Genomic DNA, 27,423 nt, shown 5'->3' with positions numbered 1-27,423 from the left:
TCAGTAAAAAGTGAAGGAATTGTCTCAAAGTTTTCTTTTTGACACCTCTGGAAAGAGCGACTTTTTTTTATACTTCAGATCTAATTCGATCTATAATCGAAAAACTAAGCTTCTATCACCAAAAGAAAAAAAGTTACAAGCCGTTAAAAATCAAGTTCGAATGATCTCATATCCATTAAAATTATTTAAGTTTTGTTTGGCGTTGCCATAGTTATGTCTTTTTGATTCGCTTGTTCTTCCTTCCTCTTATTCCCAAACTTTAAGTGTTTCGATTTCATGGAAAATCTTAGACTCAACTCAATTCAAACCCTCAGCTAAAGAGCAAAAGATAGTATTACTAGAGACCCCGAATATGAAAGAGATTTTTCAAACGTACAAAACTGCAGTTTTGCAATGCTCAGGAGCGCCTTAGCCTTTGCGGCTCTGCAAGTTGGTACAAGTTATTTTGAAACCCGGGGAAGGGGTGCTTTTTGTTCCAAAGGGAACTCGTAATGCGTTTTTAATCTGTTTCTTTCTAATTGACGATTTAAGCCTTTGCGAATCAAATAAGATTGAGAAGCAATCTTCTGGGGTTGGCAGTGGGAAGAGCCCCCCCCCCCCTAGTATTCTAAAAAATAGCTGAAAATTTGCTGTTTTTTCCAAAAAAAAAAACCTCATATAATATTTTATTTTTGACAGGGTTGTTTGGTTTAAACCACGTTGGTTTAAACCATGGTTTAAACCAAGTACTTTTTTTTAAACCATATGTTTTTTTTTCTTCTTTTCAAAAGTGTTTTTTTTTTTTTTGAAAAACTTCATTGTTTTTCGCCAAATGTTTTCATAAATTTTAAATGTTATTGCAAAGAGTAAAATCTAATTGATGCAAAGTAACCAGCACAGTTTTATAGATAAATTACAGGTTTAATATAACTTGTATTTTTTAAGGTAATGCAAGTTTGCTAAATAGGTTTTTATTTATTTTTTAATATCAATGCATCATTCCTATTAGGTACATAAACGTACAAGGCAGATCAACTAAGTTTTTCTAAAATTATATGGAGAAAAAATCCATGTATCTCTGTTTTTATTCATTCAATTATCACTATTTTTCAATCTTTTGCATTTAAAAATAGTCCAAAAAGCATATTTCAATCGAGACTTCATTTACTACCTAGTTTGCTTGATTAATTAAGATTTGTTAAGATAAATTATATACCATTGAAGGGATGCGTAGTATATATAAATTTTAACGCTAGTATATTTAAACGACTACAGAAAAAAATAAAAGAAGTCCAGGAACACTTGGAATTGGCATAAAATTGTGCTTATACCTGCTTACCTTTTGCATCCCCGATAAACGATGCAGTCAGAGCAAGAAAAGAAAATGGAAACAGAAAATATTCATGTAACTCAGTGCTCTTATAAAAAAATGTATATAAAAAAATACTGCAAATTTTCACCTCTCAAAAAACTTTTTTTCTCTCAATATTATAAAAGTCTCATATATGAGTGGTGGAAGAATCAATAAACATTAATTTTTATGAATCTTCATTATTAAAATATGTTAAAAGAGTATTTTCATACAGATGCTCTTAATTTTTTTTTCTTTGATTAAAAAAATTGTATTCCTTAAGGCATTAAACCAGGAGAAATAATGTCTACAATGGAAAACATACTGATTTTCTTAAAACCTACTTGTCCTGTTTCTATTATTGTTGTCACTGATACATTAGGTAAATAAATTACATGGTTTGTAATTTTTTTTTTTTTTAAATCTTTAAATAAAATATGCGTTGATGTTTTGATTTTTAAAGTGCTGTAATGTACATCAGACTTATGATTCATTTGTAGATACTGCAAAATACTTTCTATGTTTTAGAATACATGATTTTAATTTTACTTTTAATTTTTTACTTATCGTAAATAGCTATGATTTTGAGGAAATTAATTTGCTTGGCTATTTATAATTAATAATGTATGAACTATCACAGTAAATTATTTCTTTGATTATTTATACCAAAGCCCATTTACGTATTGTATTTTTTATAATAAAGATTTTCAAATAATATTCTCCTATAGAAATCTCTTCGTATAAGGGAATAAAATTACAAGATTTTACTCATAATTATTTAATTTGCTACGAATAAATTAGGTACAAATATAAATATTAAATATTCTTTGACAATTAATTGATAAAATCTTCATTATTCTCCTAAATATAAAATTGTATTTCTTATAAATAGTATTTAAGCCAAATAAATCCGGTTTAAACTGAAAAAAACCTGGTTTAAACCAAAAAAAAATTTTTTTTTTTTTTTTTTTTTACCAACTCTGATTTTTGACCACTGCTAGTTTATTTTTGGATGCTACATACACTGACAACGACAAATATTAATTTTCCTTTTCTAAGCAATGTAATCATGCTTTGTATTTGTGTGTTTTTAATCAAATGTACAGTTTTAATTTATACAATTATTCTTACGTTGCAGAATATGGAGGAAAGTGGAAGATGCTACATTATTATGCAAAGAATTTCTTCTCTCCTGTTTTAGTGTCCCCATATGAAGAAAATGATACAATACACGTTGCTGTGATATCCGATTTACTTAAACCTCTACCTCAATTACAGCTTGATGTTTCCGTTTTTAATTGGTCTTCATTTGAGCCTTTGTATGTCAAAAAAATCACTTTTTCACAGGTAATGAATGATTGTATAGCATGAAATCCTTTTTTTTTTTTAAATGATTTTTCTTTCTAGCATTTTAAATTTTTAAACATTCATTTGAACGCTGTTTCAAAGTTAAAACTTTGAAACAATTTTAATTAGTGTTTATTAACACTCTAAAAGAAGTTCAAGGGAAGAGATTTTTTTAGACTTGTTAACGGACTGTAAAAAATGATTTAACGTATGAGTGTTTAGAAAAAATATGTATAATTATATAAAATATGGAGCAATACTTATTAATTTATGTAACATTCATTTCATATTTAATCTGTCATACTACTGTGAACTTATGTCTTTGAATTCAAATACCTTTTAAAATTTTTTATCTAACTTTAAATCTAAACACACAATTAAAATTCAAAATTATGCTTTTATTACAGATCAAATTTTATTATAATCTTTTTGCTTTCTTTTCTTTAGCCTCCAAGTTTGTCTCAGATTGTTTATCAAGAAAACGTCGGCAATCTATTGAAAATGGCAAAATGCTCCTCTCGTAAAACCTGTTTCATTTATTTTGTTGTCAGTTCAGCAGCAGAAAGCATATCTTCAAATAATATCCTGTACCTTTCAGATTTTCATTCTACAGCTGTAATTGAAAAACCTAACATTACAGTAAGTATTTTTTGCACATTTTTTTTCTTTCTATAATTAACAAAGTTCTTCTCATTAATATCCAATATGGAAGCCCTGTAACTCAGTGGTACAGCTTTGTGCTACCATGCCGCAGACCTGTGTTCAATTCTCGGGTGGGGCACGGTCGACTTTGCCGTTCATTCCTTCAGTGTGTCGATAAAATGAGTGTCAAGCATGCTTGGGATATCAGCGATGAATCCAGCTATGGAAGGCTTTTAATAACCACCACCGATTTTTCTTCTGAAATTTTTTTTCTGGTAAAGTAGGTTTCTTTTCCCCTGAATGGAATGTTAAATTTAAAATTAATACTTATTGTTATACAATCTGCTTGTTTTGATACTTTGTTTTTACTCATAGCTAAGTTTTGAAATGAAAAAGTTTTAATTCAGTTCATACTGCTATTATAATTGACTTCAGTTGAACAAATGTAAACTTGCAGATTCGCAAGCATTGGTCGCAAAATCAAAGGGATGTTTGTTATTAATATTATTGCCTTTCTTTGACAGTTCAAAAGTCTTAGGTATAAAGTAATACATGCAGGTTGTAAAATAATTTCTCCAATTGAAGAGCTCAGGGCAAGAATGAGGTATGCCACGTGATGTGAATTTTTCAGTAGGTCAATTTCCAATGTATAAAAAATATTTGTAGAATTTTTCAATTCTGCAATACAAAAACCAGATATGTTTTTATCCAAATGACTTAATTCATTGTCGTGCTTATTTTAATTTTAGTAAGGAGAAACAAAAATTATGATCAAAAAGTCATTCCTTGTGTCTTGTTGCATTTCTGCACCGAGCCCTTCAATTCAAGCATTTGTTAGCCTTCACAAGGCTTAAATGTATATCAAACGTTCAGTGTTGCAGAACAAAGATATTTTAGGGTCGACTTATTGTTGTTTGAATTTTGAACATTGATGTTTTTGTCATTAATACTGCTACTCTAGTGTAGTTCTTTTAAATTTTGATTTTTGTAACTTGCAGACTGAAATTTATTATTTTTAACACATTAATCATGTTAATCTCTAAAAACGTTTAATCTTAGAGTGTTATATCTGCAATTTTTTGTTTTAGTATTTATGTGATGAAATAAAAAAAAAAAGTAAAAAAGTAATTAAGTATCCTGAGCAACCTTAGTATATTGGGATAAATCTTACTTATTAAAAAAAATAGGTTCTGATACCTAATTACTCTTAAAAGAAATCTAGTGTTCAATATAAGTCTATTAAATCAATGCATATCATAATGCAGGAAGTATTTCAATTTTTCTATACATTTTTTTCAGACTACTGTGAGTGGCCCTTATGTTTCTGACATTTCACCTTTCACATTCAATGTAACTTTAAAAACCAATCATATTGCTCCATTTGTCTGGCTTGATGTTGAAAAAAATCCAGGAAGATTTTCTGACAATGGTTTTACAATGATATTTGAATCAATGAATATTTTTTATTATAGCAAACAGAACATTAGCGCCCAAGTCATTTCTCATAACATGAAAGTTAAGTCATTAAGAGATTGTTGTCAGTCTATTTGAGACTTGTATGCACATTGTATGCTTAAATTTATTATTGATTGAATAAATTTTTATTTTGTTATGTATATACTTGTCTCGGCTTCAGAAATTACTTTTTTTGATCATCAGAATGTGTATAATTAACAATGTTAGAGGCTTTTTTTTAAAAAATTTTGTTAATTGCATGTTTAACTACTTTCAAAAGATACAACTTGTGCTAGCACAATTAGCAATGCCCACCATAAGCTTAAATGTTAAGATTTTAAATGCTTATTCGTTGTTTTTCAATGAAAGCTATGGAGATATCCAATAATACATAATTCTTATTTTCATAGTTTAAAAATAAGTTAGATTTCATTCAAAAAGTCAAACAGAAATAAGCTAAAACAAACTACAACATGAAAGCATCTGAATGGTTATGTGTTATGGTCTTTGTATTTTTAAAAAAAAAAACAGTTTAGGATGACCAATGAATAATTACACTAAATAAATTATTTTGCTAAATCTTAAAATAAAAAAATATTTTTTAACAGAGAAAGTTTAATAAAAATGTTTTTGTTTTCCTTTTCAAAAAAAAAGATTATCCTACAGGGTTTTTTTTATTAAGTCATCACAACCATTGAACTTAATAAATAGCATTTTAAATGGACAGTTAATCTACACATTCAATAACATTTCAGCAAAGAATTCAACACATTGAATTTTTACTAATTGAAATTATATTTGAAGTTCAAATGTTCCATGTTTCTCTTAAGCAAGTATTATCCAAAATTAGCCTTGGTCATTAAGAAAAAAACTTCCTGAACATAGAAAAGTAGCTAATGCTATTCTGTTGTGGAAATGTAATGAGCAGTATCTGCAAATGCCCCCTTTTTTTTTTTGCATTTATTATACAAGCTTATTTGGTTTGTTGAAAATAAAACACGAAAAAAATATCTAAATCCAAAATTTTCCTGTTAGTACAAAATCTGAAACAAGTTTCTTTGAATATCTAAAAAACTAATTTCTGCAGATACTGTCCTTGCTCCCCCCTCCCCCCAAAAAAAGTATTATATTTAGGGTTTTTTTTTTTTACAAACATATTTTCTTCATCCTTTTATTTCATTGCAACAAATGTGTTCAAATATTTTTATCAAATTTCAAAAATATTAGTTTTGTTTTTTGATAAATTTTGCATTTCCACAATTGTTCCACAGTTCCCCGTAAAAAAACTTCATAAATAAATCTTAGATTAAGTGTAATGGCTTGGCCAATAGAGTATTTCTGCAAAATGAAAATTGATCTTTTGGAGAAAAAATAAAATTCTAGTCCAGTTGTTCCTAACCTTTTACCCCTTCCCAATCCCTTCAAACTCCGAAAGAAATTGGCGCCACCCCTGGGTACTAAGTAATAAGTAACAAGCAAAAAAAAAAAACTGCGCTCACATACATAGACAAAAATTGGCAGATTTTTTTTCTTGTTTGATTCTGCTCCATAGTTTAACACAAAAACGAAAGTATAATTGCAAAATGTAGAATTGCACATATTGCTACGAATTAAAATGATCGCTAAAAAATGAATGCCTAACAAATTTACCAAAAAATAAACAATGATATTGTGTTGACCTTTAATCAACTTTGAAAAATATTTGAAAATGGGATGTTTGTGGAACAAAGAGGCTAAAAAAAAAAAAAGTTTGACTGAAATTTTTTTTGACACAAGGGTACATTTCTCCCTATCACTAAATCAGAAGTTAATTAAAGATTGATCTTTCAGGGAACTGTCTCTGATTAACTGAATAACAGTAAAGTGAGAAAGATCTCTAGGTTTGAGTTTTCTTGAAAAATACTATGAGCCTAGTTGTTTGATGAAGATATACTGCGTACATTAATTGTTTGATTGCTCAATTTTCTTGTAATTATGCCACAAGAGCAGAGCAAAATGCTTATATTGAAAAAATAATAGAAGCGTCTATCTTTCAATCTACACATTTACGCTAATTTTTACACAAAAGGCAATTTTTAACAAAATGATTATTATTTTTAAGCTCACTTATTACAAGAGACATTTTCTACACAAATTTCATAAATTCCTTATTTACCTATAGCACAAATTAAGTTGCATGGTTAAATTCAGTTTTTTTTTTTTTTTCTGCCTAACAAACTCCCACCTACAAAAAGTTTCTAAATCAATTTTCCATACTTCCTGTGGTATTTTTGGGTTGCTAGCCATTCTTTCTCTTTTTCGATAGCAAAGTTCGAAGTAAGTTTTAGTCTATGTAGCGTGAAAATTATAGCAACAAACAGCATGATCTGACATCTATACGCTTTTGACTCAACACCAGAGAAGAGCAGTAGCTCTTTGTCGGACTCAAATGGTAAAGAAACTTAACATTAAAATATTTGAGATTCTTGTGTATGCTTCATGTAATGTTTTCATCAAGTTAAATCAATATTTTCAATCAAAATTTTCTGAGGAAACAAACGCTTTCAATTCCTTTCACCTGAGGGCATTATATTCATAATAGCCCTGAAGCCATGCTGAAAAAGCTCGATCATTTTCAATTAAAGCGCTAAAACCAGCGCTTTGCAATGAGACTAAATTCATTAAATGTAAATTATGTAAGCAAGTATGCAAATATTTTCATGCGAGTATCCAATGTGCGAGAGACAAATGAAGAGTAAAAAAGGAGCAAACTTTGCTAAAACTACTTGAACATGCAACTTCATCAGAAGCAGGCATGTTAAAACTCCCCCATTACAATATTTCTTTCGCGAACCCCCTGAAAACCTCACTCTAACCACCGGTTGGGAACCGCTGTTCTAGTCCTTGACTTAAGTAAAGCAAAAACATATTTTACCATTGCTTATAGAATTCATTATTGAATGGTAATATTTTTATAGTATATTGCATGCAAATGCAAATTTCCATTTGCATGCACTATACCAGACAGTCCGGTATCACATCCAGAGACTACAGTTTCATTTTCAGTCTCTGTATGTGAAAACCAGGCTGTCTAGTCCTATAGTTTTCCCAAAAGACTCCCATATGGTTGGTCACATTGTGTTAGAAACAAGGGACTCTTGGGTATGATGTCTAGTATATTGCATAGGGTCATTCCATTTTAAATCAACAAATTTTCAAAAAAGTTGTTGCATCACCATTTTTGATTTTGATGAAAATTTGTAAGTGCATTCCTTTCATTTCCTTGACCCCAAAAAACTATATTTTTTATTTAAAAAAAAATTACCCTTTGATAAATAGGCCATTTTTGTTGTTGGCAACGGCAAAAATAGGGCATTTTGATGCTTTGTCTTATGGAAAAAAACTTTTTTTCTATCAAAGCTTTTGAGCCCAAACATACCTCATTGGAAAGCTAAGAAAAAGAGCTTTTCATATATGATATCAATAAATTTCAGATTAAAAAAAGTACCAATTTTTTCAAGGTCAAGGTTTGCGATGAAAAACTTTTTTTACCACTTTTGAAAATTAAAAAACCCATGAAGGGTTTAGAATAACCAGCCCTATTTTTCATCATATATTTATATGCATGGCTACTTATTGTATAAAAAAAATTGGCTTGTTTCTCCGACCCCTTTATGAGATATGCTACCCCGAAGTTGCAAATTTTCCAAAAAATCCAGTTTTCAATGCAAAAAAAAAAAATGCATGTGGGGGGCTAGATAAAAATATTTTTATTTGTGGTATTTTAAGTACTTTTTACCAACTTTCTAACAAAATAAAAGTTGCCATGTTATTCAAAGGTGTTTGGCAAATATAAAGGTCTGAATTTTCAAATAATTTCGCTGAAACAATGCATTTTTTTTTTTTTTCACTTTTTAATTTTAGTTTTTTATTGAAATGTAATTATATACCTTATTCTTTGCTTTAAATGCTTTAAAAAAAAGACAAAGAGTTATGACGCATTGTATTTGAACTTTAAATAGACAATTTAACATTTTTAAACAGTTAGGGACATAAATCTTTCAATGCTATTTTCTTCAGTATTTTGTCTCACGGAGAAGAGTTGATAAATGTTCACTCATCACAGGTGTGATATTGTGACCTCTTTCTTGTGCAGACTATAGTTCTGATGCAATCAAGATTTTTAAAATGTCTTTCAACTGAACCCAAGTTTGGTCATTATCCCTTGATTTTTTAAATGATGTTCCAGGTCCTTTACGATGAAAAAGTGGATCCTGTATTCTTCTTCTACATTGAATACTTTTACTCCCAACACTTCTCCTAGCCACCAGTCACTATCATACATACAGCGAACATAATCTGATAATTTCGATCATATTCTTGCTTTTCGTTCAGCAGGTTCGTCTTTCATGACCTGAAAAATTGTAAAATCTGAAGGAACAGACGTGCGTCTGACATGAATGATATGTCTGTTGATAGGGATGTAGCAGTGAAAAGACAGTTTGGGGTAATGGCAGTGCTGCTTTATATCGTTTTTCAAGATCCTTTGCTACTATGTTAACATCATCACATTGTAGAAAATTGTTAAACCATTAATATGTTTGGTGCAATAATCATGTACATCTAATGGATTTAAGATTTGATTATAAATTGGGTGATGTAGACTAGCCTCTTGACTGTTCCACCAATCCCATCGAATTGTCCTTTCCCATGGGACGTAGCAAAAAAAATGCCACTCTGCTTTTATACCCAAGTCCTCTTCAGGTAATCACTTACAAAGCAAAAACTTTCAGCTTGAACGTTTCCATTTTTTTGCCAGTATAAAGTGTGCATTGAACACCTGACCAGCGATAGGTTTGGACCTCATCTTGGACAACACAAGAAAATTTTTCCTAAGAAGTCTCCAAGTACCAAAACTTCTACCTTATCCAAGGGTGACCATATGGTAGATGGAGGAGGGACAAGTAGGGGCTCAACCCCCCCCCCCCTAGAAATTAGAATTTCCTTGCTTTTAGTACTTTAGAACATTTCTTCTTTTGCCATTAACAAATAAGTTATTTTTAAAAATTTTAAATTTTATTAACTCTAATTGGTGCTGAAATCGGTTTCTACAGGGAAAATATCCTGCTAAACCATGAGAAAAATATCTGAGCCCCCTTCACCCCATAAAATTTTGCCCATGAGCGCCCATGCCCTTATCCAGAGCTTCTTTTTTTGGTTTTAAAAAATCTGCTTGCTTACTGGCAATGAAATGGTGGCTCTTCAGGTGTTCCAAATTTTTCACAACACTTAACCAAAAATTCTTGCAATAGGAGCGCACATTTCAATAAAAAACTAAGATTAAAAAGTGAAAAAAAATTGCGTTGTTTCAGAGCAATTATTTGGAAATTCAGACCCTTATATCTGCCAAACACCTTGAATAACAAAGCAACTTTTATTTTGTTAGAAAATTGGTAAAAAGTACTTAAAATACCACAAATAAAAATATTTTTATCTAGCCCCCCACATGCATTTTTTTAGCGTTGAAAACTGGATTTTTTTGAAAATTTGCAACTTTGGGGGAACATATCTCATAAAGGGGGCGGAGTAACAAGCCAATTTTTTTTACACAAAGAGTAGCCATGCATATAAATATATGATAAAAAATAGGGCTGGTTATTCCAAACCCTTCATGGGTTTTTTAATTTTCAAATGTGATAAAAAAATAGATTTTCATCGCAAACTTTGACCGTGGAAAAATTGGTATTTTTTTTAAATCTGAAATTCATTGATATCATATATGAAAAGCTCATTTTATTAGCTTTCCATTGAACTATGTTTGAGCTCAAAAACTTTGACAGAAAAAAGTTGTTGTCCATAAAACAAAGCATCAAAATGCCTTTTGCTGTTGCCAACAACAAAAATGGCCTATATATCAAAGGGTAAATAAATAAATAAAAATATATTTAATTTTTTGAGGTCTAGAAAATAAAAGGAATGCACATGCAAATTTTCATCAAGATCAAAAATGGTGATGCGCACCCATTTGTTGATTTAAAATGGAATGACCCATAAAGTTCTGCTTTAGCCCTGACTTAGGGACGGTAACTTACTGCTAAATTCCCACACATTCTCTCTTTTTTAAATTTTTTTTGTAAAGAAAGTAGTAACAATTGCCTGCTAACATTAAAAATGCTTTTTTTTCCTTATGTCAAGTTTTCAAAACTACTTAAATGTGCATTACACATACTTTTCTTTTAATATCTTTAATTATAACTTTTTTAAAATGATAAAAAGAAATATACTAGTTTAAAATATGAACCTGTAGATGTGCCTATCTATTTTATAATATTCCATACAACACTGTATACAATTTAACTTTTTCTGCAAGTTAGAACATCCATGCTAAAATTAACGCTAAATAAACATGCGATCTGAAGCCCACATCAAAGTGACGAACTCTAGTTTATAGCCATTCACTCCAAGTAAGCACTTTGTCTAACCTCGCTTGTAACACACCAAGCTTTGGATACTGTAAAATCTTTCTGCTGTAAGACATTTTTTTTTAATTTGAAAAAAAGATGCTTGATAGAAGATGCTCCTGGCAAGCTTGCTAGTATTAGAGAATATCCTTTCAAATAATACTTAACTTCATGAGATAATCTAAGGCAACTCAAACTAAAATTTTCAGAGGTGAGATATTGATTTACCGAATGAAAATCCGAGTTTTACTGAATATTAAAACAGTATACATATTGCACACATATCTACATCTAATGAAAAGAGACATAAGGTATCATTAAAAAATTAAATGTTGCAATTACTGTGCCAACTTGCCCCACTGGAAAAATTTTTTTGCTAGGACACAGTGACCTCTCGACGAGACACCGAAAACTACAGTATGGATGCCCCATCAACGAACATTTCTTTTAATTTTTTTTTTAAATCCTTTTATATATTTTATATTTTTTTGAAGAAACAAGAGGTATATAATGTACGCTAAATAAAACCAAAACCCTACCAAAAAATATATACCAATACATTAATCTTTCAAAGCCAACAAAGGGAAAAATAGCTCTCCTGAATTAAAAAAATTCTAGAATAGGATAAACTACCTTCAAAAATATTCAAATGCTTGGAAATTGGACCGATTTCAAATAGTTATATTCAATCTGCTTCCTTTTATACACCTATTAACAATTCATCTTTACAGATTTCAGTGTGCATATTGTGTAGTCAAATGTTCAAGATTTAATTTCATCTGCATCATGTTGTGCAGCCAGATTGGTATCTTAACTAATATGCTTAAGAGAAAATAATTTTACAAAAAAAATATTCAAGCAATTAAAACTTTTACTTTTGCGCTACAAGTTTAAAAAATTATGTTGCTCAAAGTCTTAATTCATTTTTTTACCGACTGAATATCCGTCCCTAATTGAAATTGCTAAATTTTATACACAAAAACAGGACTGCAATTTCCAATTAGGCTCATATGGTTTTTTCTAGGGCAGTCAAAAGCGAAGGCCCCTATAACTTATTAAAGTTATATTACTCTGATTCTGAGCTGGTCCTAAGTTTTGGACTAGGCTGACATGATCTCTCGTCAGCCCTGGTCTTTCGTCTGCCCTGAACAAAAGCATACATCGGAAATCTAAAATACTCAACATAATCAGTCACTGAAGAAACAAAGCTTACAGAATGATTAGGTTAATGAATAGATCTATTTCAAACATAAGGTTCTTCTGCCTTTATATAAGAGTTTAATAAGACCTCATTTTTGGAATATGCTGTTCAGTTTTGGTCTCATCTCAGGAAAGATATTTTTGTAATAGAAGGGCTTAAAAGAGGGTTACTAGACTTTTAAGGGGACTTTCAGATTTAGACTATGACAACAGCCAATTAGGCTCAATATGTAGAGCCTGTAGCAAAGGAGAGTCAGAGGGGATATGATTCAGTTGTTTAAATTTATCAAAGTTAAAGATGATAACTGGTTAAATCTTTGCACAGTAAGCAGGACGAGGGGTCATTGTTTTAAGTTATTCAGATCTCAGGCTAACCTGGAAACTAGAAAAAATCTTTTCTTTAGTAGGGTTGTGGGCACTTGGAACAGTTTACTCGAAGAGGCAGTAATGAGCAAGAGGGTGAATAGCTTTAAGAGGGCCATTGATCTTCATTGGGAACTTATAAACTGACTAGGACCAGCCTAGCTGGGCTTAGATCCTGTTGCTGGTCATCACATTTGTATACTACAAACATCAACTTTAGCTTCACTCAATGAAAAAAAGTTATGACAGTTCAAATTAATATACATTTAATGTTATTTCTCACAAGCTTCTAGCAAAACCAGTTACGTTTTGAACATAATGCTGCAACAAACTCTATTGTAAAAGATACAAAAACTTCAGAATCTTTCTAGTTTTTAAGCTGCACACAAAAATGTAAACTATATTTCACTAAGTCTTCAGCTTTTTTTATTTTTGCACAATTATCTTTTCCCAAGCCATTAGTAATCTACTAGATAACAGCTTGAAATCTCCTTTTATATTTCATACAGGGATGACCTGAACTCAAATTTAAGAGGAGCAAAATTATCAATTTACCAAATGGAATCCCCATATTTAACAAATCATAAAATGTGAGCATGCACAGCATTTAAAATGAGATTAAATATCAGGCATCATTAAAAAATGAAAAGAAACTGAATCTCAATGTCGCATTCTCAAATTTGCAGAGTATGAAAATTTTTAGGAGGTCATGGTGACCTCCGACTTATAGAGGTACAATCGTAACTTTTAATTCTAATGAATTTTAACTTTGTACTACACTAGAAAATCTATAAAATGTTCAAATAATTTACTTTTTATAAAATACAAAAAAATGTTTCAAAAAATACAATAACTCTTTAAATTAAAAGCATTGAACTTGTTCAAAAAATATGCTTAAAAGATAGCAAGATAAACTGATTTTGTTGGAAAAACCTCATGTTTTAAACAGTATTAGTTTCAAAATTTAATTTTTATCAGAATAGAAATAAATTATCAGATTTTTGCTGAATTTCTTGAACTTAAAACAATGTAATACTACAATTTTTTAAATTAAAATATTTATGTATCAAATAGATTACTCATATCCTAATGTCTCAAAACAAAAAAATGTCAGATAGACAAATTAAACTCCTCTTTGTAAAACAATCAAATGCAAAACTTAAAATAAAAGGCTTATTAACTTACCTTTAAATCTTGAAAAAAAAAAAAAGAATTCTGCAAATAAAAAGACAAAAATTCTTATGAAATTAAGAGAAAAAACTTTCAGAAAGAGAAAATTTATTTCTCATAAAAAACAAACTTGCACGGCAAGATAACAAAAATGACCAGATCAAGACCAAATTTTCATTTCTAACTATGTTTGTGACATAAATATGGAAGGAGCGAATGTTACATGGTCATTGAATGCATACAGCCAGTATAAATAGTAAAAATAAGTAATGATCTAATGAAATAATGAAAAGAAGCAGTCCTTTTTTAAGTTCATTTTTGTACACAAAACTGACTAAAGTAAGGCTCATAGTTCATCATGCTCTTCGTGTTCTTCAGACTGGTCATCTTCAGAGACTTCTTCTGTTTGATCGGATTCTTCATCTACCTCTTCACTGATTTCCGGTTCCTCATCAACTTGCGCTTCCTCAGGAACACCTAAAGTTTTACGCAACAAAACTTCTACTCTTTGCACAAAGCTGGAAGTATCTGACAGCATGAAACCTGACCTAAGGGTTGCAGTTTCGAACATCAGATTAGCCATGTTTTTAGCTGTTTCATCCGACTTATCAGATTGGACCCTTCTTAACAACTCCTTCATCAATGGATGTCTTGGATTTATTTCCAAAGTTTTCTTTTGACTGAGATAATATTCCCGGGTTGTGTCTTGAAGTTTAGTGTGAGCGTTACTTCTTGCTAATCTTTCCATATTTCCAGTCCACCCAAACTGGCTAGCAACCAATGCACATGGGGATGAATGTAAACGTTGTGAAATGGTAGCTTTTGTGATTCTATCTTTTAAGACATCCTCTTCTAACCATTTTGTTAATGGTTCAAATTCTTTGTTCAACGCTTCTTGTCGTTCTTTTCCTTTTTCACTTTCATCTAATTTCAGGCCATCTTTTGCAACATTTTGGAACTTTTTCCCTTCAAACTCTGGAAGAGCAGATACAGCATATTCATCTACTGGTTCAGTCAAGTATAAAACTTCATAACCTTTTTTAAGAAGACGCTCAACAAATGGAGACATTTCAACCTCTTCCAATGATGCACCTGCCATATAATAAATGTATTCTTGCTTCTCTTTCATTCTGCCGACATATTCTGAGAGTGAGGTCCAGTTCTTTGTGTCATGGGAAGACACAAATCTGATCAATTTTGCAAGCCTAGTTCTGTTACTCGGATCTTCAATAGTACCAAGCTTTATATTTGTACTATACTCTTTCCAAAATTTTTCATACTCTTCCTTTGGAATTTTCTTAATCATATCTAAAGTTTTTCTCACCAGTTTTTTCTTTATTACTTTTAGGAGTTTATGCTGCTGCAAAGTTTCTCTTGAAACATTTAAAGGCAAATCGTCAGAATCGACAACACCTCTGATAAAACTTAAATAACTAGGCATCATGTCCTGGAAGTCATCTGTTATAAACACACGACGGACATACAATTTAATATGATCTACTTTTGATCCATATCTATTGAAGGATTCTGATGGTTGAACAGCAGGAATGAATAAGAGCGACTTGAATGTTACTTCTCCTTCTGCAACAAAATGAGTTTTTGCCAATGGATCCATGGAATCTTTAGTTATAGACTTATAGAACTCATTGTATTCATTGTCTGTTATATCAGCAGGTTTTCTTGTCCAGATGGGTTTTGAAACATTGATAAGCTCCCAATCCCAGACAGTTTTTTCAACTTTTTTTGTTTTAGGTTTGTCTTCTTTTTCTTCTTCAACCTTGGCATCCTCTTCTTCCTCCAAGGGAGTTTCTGGCTTTTCTTCCGCCTCCGATTCTTCAACTGGTTCCTCAACTGTTTCGGTTTTACTAGACCACAAGTATATTGGGAAATTAATAAACTGGCTGTACTTTTTAATTAAATTACGCAGAGTGTCAACTTCAAGAAAATCACGAGCTTCCTCCTTCAAGTACAAACTTATGGTGGTACCTCTGAGAAGCGTATCGCCCCTGGGATCTTCGACTATGTTAAAAGAGTTAGCATCAGATTCCCATATCTGCTGCACATCATCGTTACTCTTTGTTGTAACAACTACCCTGTCAGCCACAAGGAATGAAGAATAAAACCCTACCCCAAACTGTCCGATCATATCAGATAATTCAGTAGCACTGCTTGTTTCAGCAACTTTTTGCAAGAAATCTGAAGTTCCTGACTTTGCTATTGTACCCAAGTTTGTAATAAGCTCATTTTTCGTCATACCAATGCCAGTGTCGGTAATATGAAGAGCATTATTCTCTTTATCACTCTTGATTCTTATTAAGAGATCGCTAGTAGCTTCCAGTGCAGATTTGTCAGTAAGGGATAGGACCCTTATTTTGTCAAGAGCATCGGATGCATTAGATATGAGTTCACGCAAGAAAATTTCCTTATTTCGATACAGAGAGTTAATGATAAGTTTCATCATACGATTTACTTCAGCTTGGAAAGTAAATTTTTCCGCTTTTTCTCTCAGTTCCTTGACTTGGGCCACATTTAAGCCATCAATTTTGATGGCTTCTTCTTCTCTTGCAACAACTTCATCATCTGTTCGAGAACCTTCTCGACTACTTCCAATATCTTGATCAACTTTTGGCTCATCAGCATCTTCTTCTGCTGTGCATATGCCACTAAATAGAATTAATACAATACCAAAATATAATAACCAACGCATGATGACAAATTAAATATTCAAGCGCGCAACATCAAACGAACTCAAACGCCGGCTTCGACCGCCTGCCAAAGCTTTTGAATGAAATAAACTGACGTGTGATTACCGATAAACGTGGGCTTTAACTATTGGACATGCGTGACGTCATGAAGTTGAGCTGTTTCCACGTCAGGGTGTTTTTAATAATCAAGAAAATATCAAAAGAAGTACCAGTGCTCTAAATGAGAAAAATAAAATAAAATTCAATCAGAATCTCAAAAGTTTATATATTTTTAACAATTTCTAAAAGGAAATTTAAGTTATTAAATATCAATATGAAATCCAAACTCTTTTTTGCATTTCCTCGTAACCATCGCTTTAACCGGCTTGCGGCCGTCAAAACAAAACAAAAAAACTATTTTTCTAAAGTTTCCTAAACATTAACAGTGTCGCAGAGGCCACGAAATTTAGATTGAAAGAAATACGTTTATATTTTTTGTCAATTGTAATTGTTCACATTTCCTGGCAGAGGTTTTTATATTTAACTATGGGAGAAGGTCTGAGTGAAATCGATCCGAATTCGTTTTCAAACCCAGAGCAATGCATTGTGACAGACATTCACATAAATGTAGAAGTTGATTTTTCAAGAAAGATATTAAAAGGATATGTCGATTTATCTGTTGAACGAAAAAACCCGAAGGCAGATCTTGTAAGATACTTTTTTAATGAAAGTTCTGAATGATTTTCTAAAATGCAAAATACAGTAGTATTTTATTTCTACACAAATGTTTTTGATTGACTTTGTTGTTAAAATATTTAGCTTCTTGGAACTTTGTACTGATGCACTTGTGATAAAATCACATTTTTGTTTTTTAAATTCCATTCTTCTTCAAATTTTTAACTCTCATTCAATCTCAAATTTCCTTTTTCTCAGTGTAGGACAATATATTCATTTCGAACCTTTTTACTTTCTGCCTTATTCATCATTTTTCTTTAACCGTTGCAGTTCATTTGTAATTTTCCAATGTATCCATTACTTTAAGTAGTAATGTTTTGTGTAACTTGTCTGAGCTACTAACAAAATGTTTGGACATTCTACTTCCTGTCCCACGCACCTGCTAAAATCTTTCTCGTGCTTTCGGTTGGCAAAATTATTTTTAAAATTGCCTTTTACCACTTTTCTGGTGATTCTTTTGTCTATCATCTACAGTGAAGCACCGTTTGTCCGTTTCTATTTTATACGTTTTTATCAATTATACTTTTTTAAATTTGGTCCCTGCAGAGTTTAGTACATATTACTATATACCTATTGTACCTTTTTTTTTTTTCATTTATACGCTTTTTTCATGCGCTCCCTTCAGAAAGGTATAAATGGTGCTTCACTGTATATTGATTTGGCTTTATTTTTAACTTGCTTGGTGACTGACAAGTCGTATTTTACATTCAAAATCCGAAGATGTTTAATAAGGTTTATTAATGTCTATTTTTTTTCCTATTTAAAAAAGTTGCATTTTTTTAAATCTTATTCTCATTGGTATACTGTGGAATAATTTTGAAGCTCCCTAATATTAAGGTGATTTTTTTTTTAAATTAAGTTATCCAGTACTCCGGTTAAGATACCAATATATTTGATTTTTACTTTTTTTGTTATACTCATGGTCTAATGGTATGTATGTATACCAGAGTTGGCTTTCTGCCGGCAGAAACTAGTTTTTGCCGTGCCATTGGCAGAAACTGGTTATAACCGGTAAAAACCGGCAGAAACTGGCAAAAACTTAAAAATGTCTTTAATACCTCATGTAATTAGTAAATGATATTTGTTTAAGTAAACTAAAAAATTAAACATCATTTCATCATTTAAAAAAACAAAATCCCATGCTTGTGTCCTTCATTTAGTTCAAGAAGGGAACTTTCCAATTGCAGAGGCTCTGAGTATTTGGATTAATTTAACGAATGATAAAAAAATCATACAAGGATGCTTAGGAAAGAGAAATGACATGCAGAATTAAACAGGCATTACTAATTGTAAATTGCTCACTTATATGCCTCCTCTAAATTGTTTGTGATTGTTGATTGAAATTATCAAGTCATGTAATTCGAGAAGAAAGTGCCAGAATTTTACGTGCCTAAATTTTGTACCTTTGCAAAACAAATTGGCCCTATTCCTCAAAACTTATTTTTCCAGTCAAATTTTTACCACAACCCCAGTTACTACATTGTGGACCAGTTATACAATAGATGAAAAGTTTCACGAACATTGCTTGCTCCTTGATGCATCGTCTGCTAGCTCTTCTGTTTTAAGAAAATTCTAAAACTTCTCATTTGTGCGTAGTAAATTGAGAACCTGTTTAGATTTTTGAAATCACCTTTTCTAAGAGGCAATTGCAGGGTTCAAACAATGTAACATTTGAATTGTAATAATTTTGTAATAAGATTAGAGCACTTTGGTTAACAATTATTTTTTCCATGCATTTTCTGTTGTATATCAAGAATTAATTTTTCATTTTGTGAGTTTTTGCCAGTTTCTGCCGCAAAGTGGCAGAAAGTGGTTTTTGCCATGCCGGTTTTAACCGGTTTCTAGCTGTGGTTTTAACCGCCTCGGCAGAAACTTGCCAACCCTGATATATACAGTTATAGGCATCGTACTATATGTATATGCACAGTGCTATGGGAAAATTTACTAACCTAATTTTATGACATGCTGAAATGGAACCTGCGATTTTTGGAATGGAAAACTTATCTTACCATTCGGCAACTGAGAAATATCTTACAAAATGAACTATAATTGCTTTATTCATCCAAACCTGAATCAAGTTTTTTGATTCATTTTTATAGGCATATTTTCTTAGTTTTAGATAATTTTAGTTATTTTTCCTTCAAACAATATTCTTGAGTTAATGAAATATATCAAATGTATGTGAGTATGTGATGCAGAGAAATCCTTGCAACTTTATATGAATGAAGTCATTCAAAGGAACAAGTTAAATGAGCAGATCAAAAGAATGAATAACCCTCTGATGAGGGGGATCATTAAAAAGAACGACATTATCCACCTCTAGTCCTCAGTACGAAAGCAACTTCTGTTACAATTTTGATGCTAAATATTATCCAATATTGTAAAACTAACCTATGTTGTTTTTGTTTAGAACTGAAAAAATAAACTTTAAAGTTCAATGAAACACATTAAATTACACCAAATTTATTAAATAGACCAACTTCTACTCCAGCATTTTTTCTCCAGAAACCAGGGGTGCCCACCTAGGGGGGAGGGAGTCATGGCACAGACTGCACCATTGAAATTATTAAAGGGAGGGGGGGGTTGAGGGGTATTTTCACTTTTTTTTTTTCACTTCACACTAATGAAAACATTTGAGTTTCTTTACCAAAATGTTAGTATTTTTCTATTATAAAGGTTAATTTTGTTTGTTAACCCTCTGCATACGGCTCAATTTTTATACTTTCCAGTCCTGAAATACGGGTCGATTTTTTTTTTTTTTTTACTACACATATATTACAGTTTTCATCTTTATCAGTTCTTTTACAATAATACAAGAATTTAAGTAGCTTTTACGCTTAGAAAAAATGTGTCCCACTATTTCAGCGGGCAGGTTTTATAAACTTCATGTGATATTTTTATTTTCAGATAAATATAACTTTAAATTGTTTGTTTCAAAAAATAATTCAGACATTATGAAATAAAACAGAAAAATTGAGATAAAAATATCAGTTTACTTTTTTAGACTACACTCATAAATGTGAAAAAAAGAAAAAAAATCCATTGTTTCTTATTCCCATATAATATGCCACAAGTCCATGTCGTTAAGAAGTGCTTGTCGCAGGAAAGACAAACAAAAAGCAAGGCTATGAAAGGCAAACTTACAAATACGCAGAAAATTAAGAATATTCAAAAAAGTCAAGCAAGAGAACAGAAATTCCTAACCCTCCAGTGCCATCTAGCAGCAAAAATAAGCATCAAATGATGTGTTTTTAACTTACACGGAGAAATAGCTGGATCCGTATTGAAATAAGGGGGGAAAACCCTTTGGCTGCAATTTTCACGTGACCCATAGTCAGGGATGAGACTGATTGCTCGCTCAAATCGCGGGAGCCGTACGCGAAGGGTTTTAATAACTATTGTTACAGTTTCAAAAGAAATTATTTTACCCTTTACAGGTATTGGATACAAGAGATTTGAATGTAATAAATGTACGAAACAAAAATACCTTAAGTAAAATGGCTTTCACTTTGGGTGAACCTGTTGAAAACTTTGGCAGAAAGTTAGAAATTAAGTTGCCGAAAAGGATATCGAAGAAGTAAGTGCATTCTTGTATATAAATGTAATTTTTTAATATTTTCTATTCTGCTATCTCATTTATTTCTGTTGTTATATTATATTATATTTACAAGGTTTTATGGTCTATTTTTTACTTTATATTCATTTGAAACTTAAATCATAATCTAAAAAAAAATATTATGTGTACAATTTAGCACTTGAAGTGTTGAAATATGTGTCCTCAAAAATAGTTAATTGAAATAAAATGATTTGGATTTAACTTCTTTTTTTCAGTGACAATAATTTGCTTAAAAATAGCAGTACTAACCTATGATGATATAGATGAACAACTTGAACAAAAATTGCTGAATTTTGATATTTTTTTACAAAGTTCTTGATTTACACTAGTTTTATTTCCGTAGCATGTGTTAGTTTTATTGACTGTGTAGCTCCAATTTTTTCTATTACTTATAAAAGGGGCATTCCAAGGTATTTTTGACATTTATGTAGAGTCCGTAACGTGACCTTTTTTGCCATAACTTCTTAATTTACTGTTTGATTGGCATATTATTTTATTTTGATCTTTTCCTACCAACACACCAGCTCAAATGAAAATAATTTGTAAATCAAACGGTAAATTAAAAAGTTATGGCAAAAAAAGGTCACGTTACGGACTCTACATAATGTCAAAAATACCGTGGAATGCCCCAAAAGTTATCCTTCTTCATTCGAACGCGCATAAAATAAGTTACTGTTTATCAATAATTAGTAGTGCTTTTTGAATGTTGATTCTTAGCTTTTGAAATGGAAAAGAGAGAAAAAGCAATGCATTCCCCCACTAGTTTTTCACAAAAATGGCTCAGCTCGTTCTTTATGCCTATGACAAAAAGTTAAAAAAAAATAGGTCTTGAGTTACAAAAATAAATAAATTTCTGATTAATACTGATGTCATCTCTTGTTGCTACATTAGTGCATGAAAATTTTAGAATGTCAGGTTTTGGTTACAGTATAAAATAAGCTACCATTTTAAAATCATTTATGCTGTACTGTCCTACACCACATTTCAGTTTACGTCACGTCTTCCATGAATTACATTAAACATACTGAAAGGTTGAAAAATTTGTTTTTAATTCCAGGTATAATATTCGAATTGATTATGAAACTGCTCCACATTCCACTGCTCTTCAATGGTTAGAACCCTGTCAAACTGCTGGTAAAAAACATCCATATTTGTTTAGCCAGTGTGAGGTATGTATCAATATTTTTTTTGTTTTGCACTTCCTGTGCTTAACATGGCTTTCCACTGTTTAACCTTAACCCGTTAGAGCTTCAATAATTTTGCTCTAACAACTTGATTTTTTTTCCTGTATTGAACAGCCAGGAAGAAAACTTTTACCATTTCTTTTTGTTTTTTTGCATTTTAATCTAAGAACTGAGATTCAGCAATGTGCTGCAGTGTGAAATCTGAAGTTTGCACAAACTAGTTTCACCCATTTTTGTTTCCATGGTATTACTGCTATTCTTGAAGCATCTAATTTTTAAACTACGTAACTTTAGCCTTTTATTAGTTCTAAACCTAATCTTAGTTTAGTATCAAACAATGTTAAAAATAAGGGGTCTCATTTTGCAACCAAAATTTTGATTTGACACCTAGATTACCAGACAAATTTGATGGCTAAAGTTTTGGATCACATCAAAGCAGTGTTGGGTTTTGGATGTCAGAAACTTTTAGGACCAAACAGGTAGTTTTTACTATCCAAAACTTTCCAAAAGTGTCTTAAACTGTTCAAAAGTATGCTAAAGCTAAAAGGGGTGTAATCTAATCAATTTGTATTTACTGCAACATTTGTAATGCCTAAACATAAATATTAATAAGTTTTAATTAAATGGGAGTTTGATAATACAGGGTGTTTCAAAAAGAATGACCCGATTTGAAATGCATATATTATGAAAACTATTGAAAGTAGTCACTTCATATTAGTTTTATGTTGTATGGATAATAATAAAAGTTTTTTACATTACGAATTAAAGGTGCTCAATATGTCCACCTTTGGATGCACAGCATATGTCTACACGGTAGTCAAATTCGTCCCAAACTTTTGCAAGCATGTCTGCATCGACTATTTCCACTGCTTACAAAAACAACCCGTGTCTTTGGATTTGTTTATACCATCTTCTAATGCTCTTCGGGGCAGAAGGTTCAACACCAGGGTATTCTCAACGAAAGTCACATTAAACAGTTGTTACAGACTAGCATTTCGCAAAGCGTAGAACACAATACAATTTTTGTTGTGCAGTCGCCAGTTTCACAAACACTGAAATGGTGGGTGAAGAAAGGGAATTAGCGTTATCTATCGGCAACTCTGTGAAACTCGAGATTTTTCTCATTCTAACGATACCTTTATTTAATGAAACGGATTAAAACCTGAATAGTTATGATTTTTTGAAATCGAGTCATTCTCTGAAACACCCTATATTTTCTCTGATATGTTCATTTAAAAAATATATATCTGTTAACAAAAGTAAATACTTATCTGCATTGGAATTAAAAAATATGATTTTTTTTTCCACTTCTATTTTAGCCCATTCATGCTCGTTCTATGCTTCCTTGCCAAGATACACCAGGTGTAAAAACTACATATACTGCATCTGTAAGTTTTTACTTTCTAGTTTCTAATGTATGTGTTTGTTTAGTTTTACCAAAGGAAATAAACAAATGAAATGTGCATTTAGTAAAATGTTGAATTTTGTACGTTAAAGAAGCTGAGATATTTTATAGAATGATTTTTTGTATTTTAACGTGCCAAATAATATCTTGACACGTTTAGGGAATGTGATGTAACTTGGTTATGTTAATGTACAAAGTCGATCATGCTGGTGTGTATAAGCAATATGTTAAAGCATAAAATTTATGACTTTTGTATCATGCTTATCTATATAAGTAAAACAGGGAATATATTCTTGTGTATGTATGTTCCCTGTAGATATCTAGTTTACGTTGCATCTCAGGAAATTTGGCTGGGAGGTGCTTCTGTACCTGGGAAGGGTTGTAGGGGGCATGGGGTTTGAATGCCCAAAAAGTACTGAACTGTTCAAATTTTAATTTTTGGACCCAATAATGGCATAAAATGGCTCTTTCAACCTGAAATAATTATCATGTGGTCTAAATTTTAGTTTCAATGGGAAACCTGTGGTAAATATCCACATAGCGGATCTACCTACAGATTTGAAAACTCAAAGAACCTAAATTTACCAGGAATAAAAATTATAAATATTTTTAAAAGTAAAAATTATTTTCAAATTGGATATTTATTGTCGGCTCGATCTCAGTTTTAATTAGCCTGAAGAAATCATTAAGTAGAAATATGTTGCCATTTTTTTCTTCAGTGTGAACAAATAAAATTCTTGCGTTTGTTTTGCAGGCTTTTCCTGTAATAGAGGGATTTAAAATTCTTCCCTTTTGGTTATTTTTCCGTGATTTATGATGTTTTTTTACTGCCGCACAGTGGAGTATTTGACTGAAAATCCTGGCCAAAAGTCCAAAATTAAAAATTTACCCGATTTTTATGAAAATTTATTCTATGATAGTTGACTAAATGGTACATCGATCGGCACCTGTTTTGGAAACTTGAGTCACATACAATTGCTCATAGCCTCAGTGAAAGATGAGATTTCTATAAGAATTTTCGCTTTTTTGTTACGTTTCAGCTTAATTATTACGTTTCAATGTAGATTTTTTTGTGGCTTTCTAAATGAATGGAATTGAACCAAACCAATTTTACGGTATAAAGAAATGTCAGGGCTTAGTGCTAATTATAAATCAAAGTAAATATTTTTATTTTCTTTTAGTGAAAAAAATAAAGAAAACTTGGTACGTGAGATTTTTAAAGGCTTTTCGCCTTAATTTATAACTAGAGAAAGCTTTTTAAATGGGTGTCGGGCTTGGTCGGGCTGTTTTGAAAGTTGCATCGTATTTGGCAAAGTCTCTAGCGCTAATTTCAGCAAAAAAATCTTCCGTCTACAACTGCCCTTTTTTTAAATGATTTTAAAAAAAAAAGTGCATAATCCGATCTTTTTGTGACAAGTCATGATTTTAAACTGAATTTACCTACAAAGATTTAATAAATTTGCAAAAAAGTTATCATAAGTACTACTGAATGAAAAGATCGACATATTTGAGCGCACAAACAACAATAAAATTTCAGACATGAGTTTCATGGTTATGAGAAACCGCTTCATCAATGTGTAAAGATGTAAGTTATGGAATGAGAATCATCCAATTAATTTCGAAAACGCTTACCTTTATGCATCGCTAAAGAGATTCACTGAACCCCTAAAACATGTGTTTGCGTTCAGTTATTTTAATTTTCTCATGTACGTTAATGAGTTAATAAATTATTTTGTGATCACGCTAAGAAAATTTGCTCTTCCTTAAAATTGAGATAGATTTTAGATATAATAAATAAATATTTATATTTTTTCAGATCATTGCTGCAAATAATGTGCCGGGGGAGGGGGTCTTTCCCCCTTATACATAGCAAAAGGGGGGAAATACCCCCCCCCCACACACACACTTGCTAGCATTGGGAGACAATTGTAATTGTCTCCTAATGTTCCTACGCTAGCGAGCTATCCATATTTAAGACATTTTACCTACTCATTGTGAAATTAAAGTTATATAAAATTTTAGTTCCAAATTTGTTCGTACAATTTTTAGCGGGACACATCACACGATGCAAAACTAAGGATCGACCCATGGTACGAGTACAATATATACAATTCACAAACAAAGAGCTTTTGAATATCCATTTTCGAGTGTTTTTACAGTTATAATATCCTAGTTCATTTATTTATTTATTTTTTTTTCAATAGAAAAAAGGTTCTTTGTAACCCCGAAACCCTTGTCTTTAATTCTTTTTGTGCATGATTAACTCAGGGTTTTAATAATTGAAACCAAACGAAAAGAATAAAATTGATTATTTTTTTGGTTTCAAATTAGTGTTTTGTACAGAATACTAGGATTTTTTTAACCGCTTTTTGCTCTTTTCCCCCCTCGAACAGTGCACTTAATTACATATCTTCAAAGGAAAACAGCAATTCGCATCGAACATGTTTACTTATCACTTGTCTAAGCATTATTGGCAAAGAGCCAACCATGGCATTCATTTCGGATCGAGTGAAAATTATTGAAAATTTTTATTTCAACTCATTGAAAAAAAAAATTCATTATAAATCAGTGAAAGAACATAACTTCACCGTTTTCGCTGTAAATGAAGGTAAAGTGTTTATATTATTTCCTTAAAAAGTTTCAGAGCCATAACATTATTAGAATATTGGATGCAAGAATTTTAGTTTACATGGATTGAATAATCGAAAAAGTAACCTCCCTTTGTAAATTCTTAGAAATTCGGTTAATTACGTTAGAACTTCAAACGAACCATAATCTTGAAGAAAATTATTTTTCCTATCTAGTGATGCATTGGGTTTTTTTCTACGTTTACTAGGATCGTTTTTACGGTCGTAAACATGCAAAAGTCTAAACCGTGGATAAAATATTAAATATTTCATTTTCTAATTCAAATTTTAAAAATCAAGTTTCAAATTGTAACATTAGACATTTCAGACAACTTGTATACCAAGTTTCATGTCTATAAGTGGGATAGCTTCGCCGTACAGCGCACAAACGCACACAAGGATGTCGCCTTCAGAAGGGTGAAAATTTCAAACCTATTTTGGCCAGGATTTTCAGTCAAATACTCCACTGTGTGCCGGCAGAAGATAATCAAGGATTGAGAAGCGTTAATGAACATTTTTGCTATTGACTTTAATCTAGTGAGGGACAGGGCCGGATTAACATCTATTTACGCCCCTAGGCCAAACTTAAAGTTTACGCCCCATCTCACATATCCGATCTCTATTGAAACCATATCACCCCCCCTCCCCCAGTTATTCCCAGAGGCTTAGGCCAGTGCCAAGTGAAGATTTCGGGCTCCTATGATTGTTGACAAAATGAGGGATGGATTTCTTTGTTTTCCTTCGCTGATATTCAAATGGATGAGGGGGGGGGGGGTCTCCCGGGAATTTTTAGAAATTGAAGCATTGGAAATGCAATTTTAGGCCATCTAAGGTGATTTAACGGAAAGTAATGGCATTCGGAATTTGCCTCGGAAAGTCAAGTCGGAAAGAAATTATTATTCAAATCAAAGATATTGAAAATTACATGCTTTGATTGAAAAAGGACACCTCGACTCAAGCACCACGCCCCCCCCCCTATTCCCCCCTCCAATTGCTGTTTTTATACCTTTCTTTTCTAGATACATTTTGCTTCTCCATATCGCGTCGCTTTTTTCCCAGCAAGCTGTTTATTTTTCCCCCCTCTGCAACGTGCGCCCTTTTCGGCATGCGCCCCTAGGCCAGGGCCTAGGTTGGCCTATTGGGTAATCCGGGCCTGGTGAGGGATTGACATTGTTATTCTTATGGGGACTTTTAGAGAACTTATTCAAAGGGGTATTTCTTAAAA

General features: G+C 31.6%; 3 protein-coding genes across 3 annotated transcripts in view; 2 read left to right on the top strand and 1 right to left on the bottom strand.

Moving 5' to 3' along the window:
- The window catches only part of LOC129225529 (beta-mannosidase-like), a 38,277-nt gene extending 33,342 nt beyond the window's left edge, over positions 1–4,935 (top strand). The window contains exons 14-16 of the mRNA XM_054859961.1: positions 2,469–2,677; positions 3,125–3,316; positions 4,619–4,935. Of these exons, the coding sequence (XP_054715936.1) occupies positions 2,469–2,677; positions 3,125–3,316; positions 4,619–4,870 (653 nt within the window). The 3' untranslated portion in view covers positions 4,871–4,935. The remainder of the gene's footprint in view (positions 1–2,468; positions 2,678–3,124; positions 3,317–4,618) is intronic.
- Positions 4,936–14,038: 9,103 nt separating this feature from the next.
- Positions 14,039–16,737, bottom strand: LOC129225500 (endoplasmin-like). Its single transcript, XM_054859928.1, has one exon. It carries the CDS (start codon positions 16,652–16,654, stop codon positions 14,294–14,296), a length of 2,361 nt encoding a protein of 786 aa, XP_054715903.1. The 5' UTR covers positions 16,655–16,737; the 3' UTR covers positions 14,039–14,293.
- A 297-nt stretch (positions 16,738–17,034) lies between these two features.
- Positions 17,035–27,423, top strand: part of LOC129225499 (leukotriene A-4 hydrolase-like) — a 60,704-nt gene continuing 50,315 nt past the window's right edge. Inside the window, exons 1-4 of the mRNA XM_054859927.1 lie at positions 17,035–17,339; positions 20,804–20,943; positions 22,040–22,151; positions 23,486–23,554. Coding sequence (XP_054715902.1) covers positions 17,178–17,339; positions 20,804–20,943; positions 22,040–22,151; positions 23,486–23,554 — 483 coding nt within the window. The 5' untranslated portion in view covers positions 17,035–17,177. The remainder of the gene's footprint in view (positions 17,340–20,803; positions 20,944–22,039; positions 22,152–23,485; positions 23,555–27,423) is intronic.

This window comes from Uloborus diversus, chromosome 7 (genome assembly GCF_026930045.1).
Source record: "Uloborus diversus isolate 005 chromosome 7, Udiv.v.3.1, whole genome shotgun sequence".
Lineage (NCBI taxonomy): Eukaryota > Metazoa > Arthropoda > Arachnida > Araneae > Uloboridae > Uloborus > Uloborus diversus.
Note: the sequence above shows the minus strand (reverse complement) of the source record. Positions and strands in the feature narration are given on the sequence as shown.

Coding starts and splice junctions, on each gene's coding strand:
- LOC129225500 (XM_054859928.1), bottom strand. CDS start 16,654: ATGCGTTGGTTATTATATTTTGGTATTGTATTAATTCTATTTAGTGGC.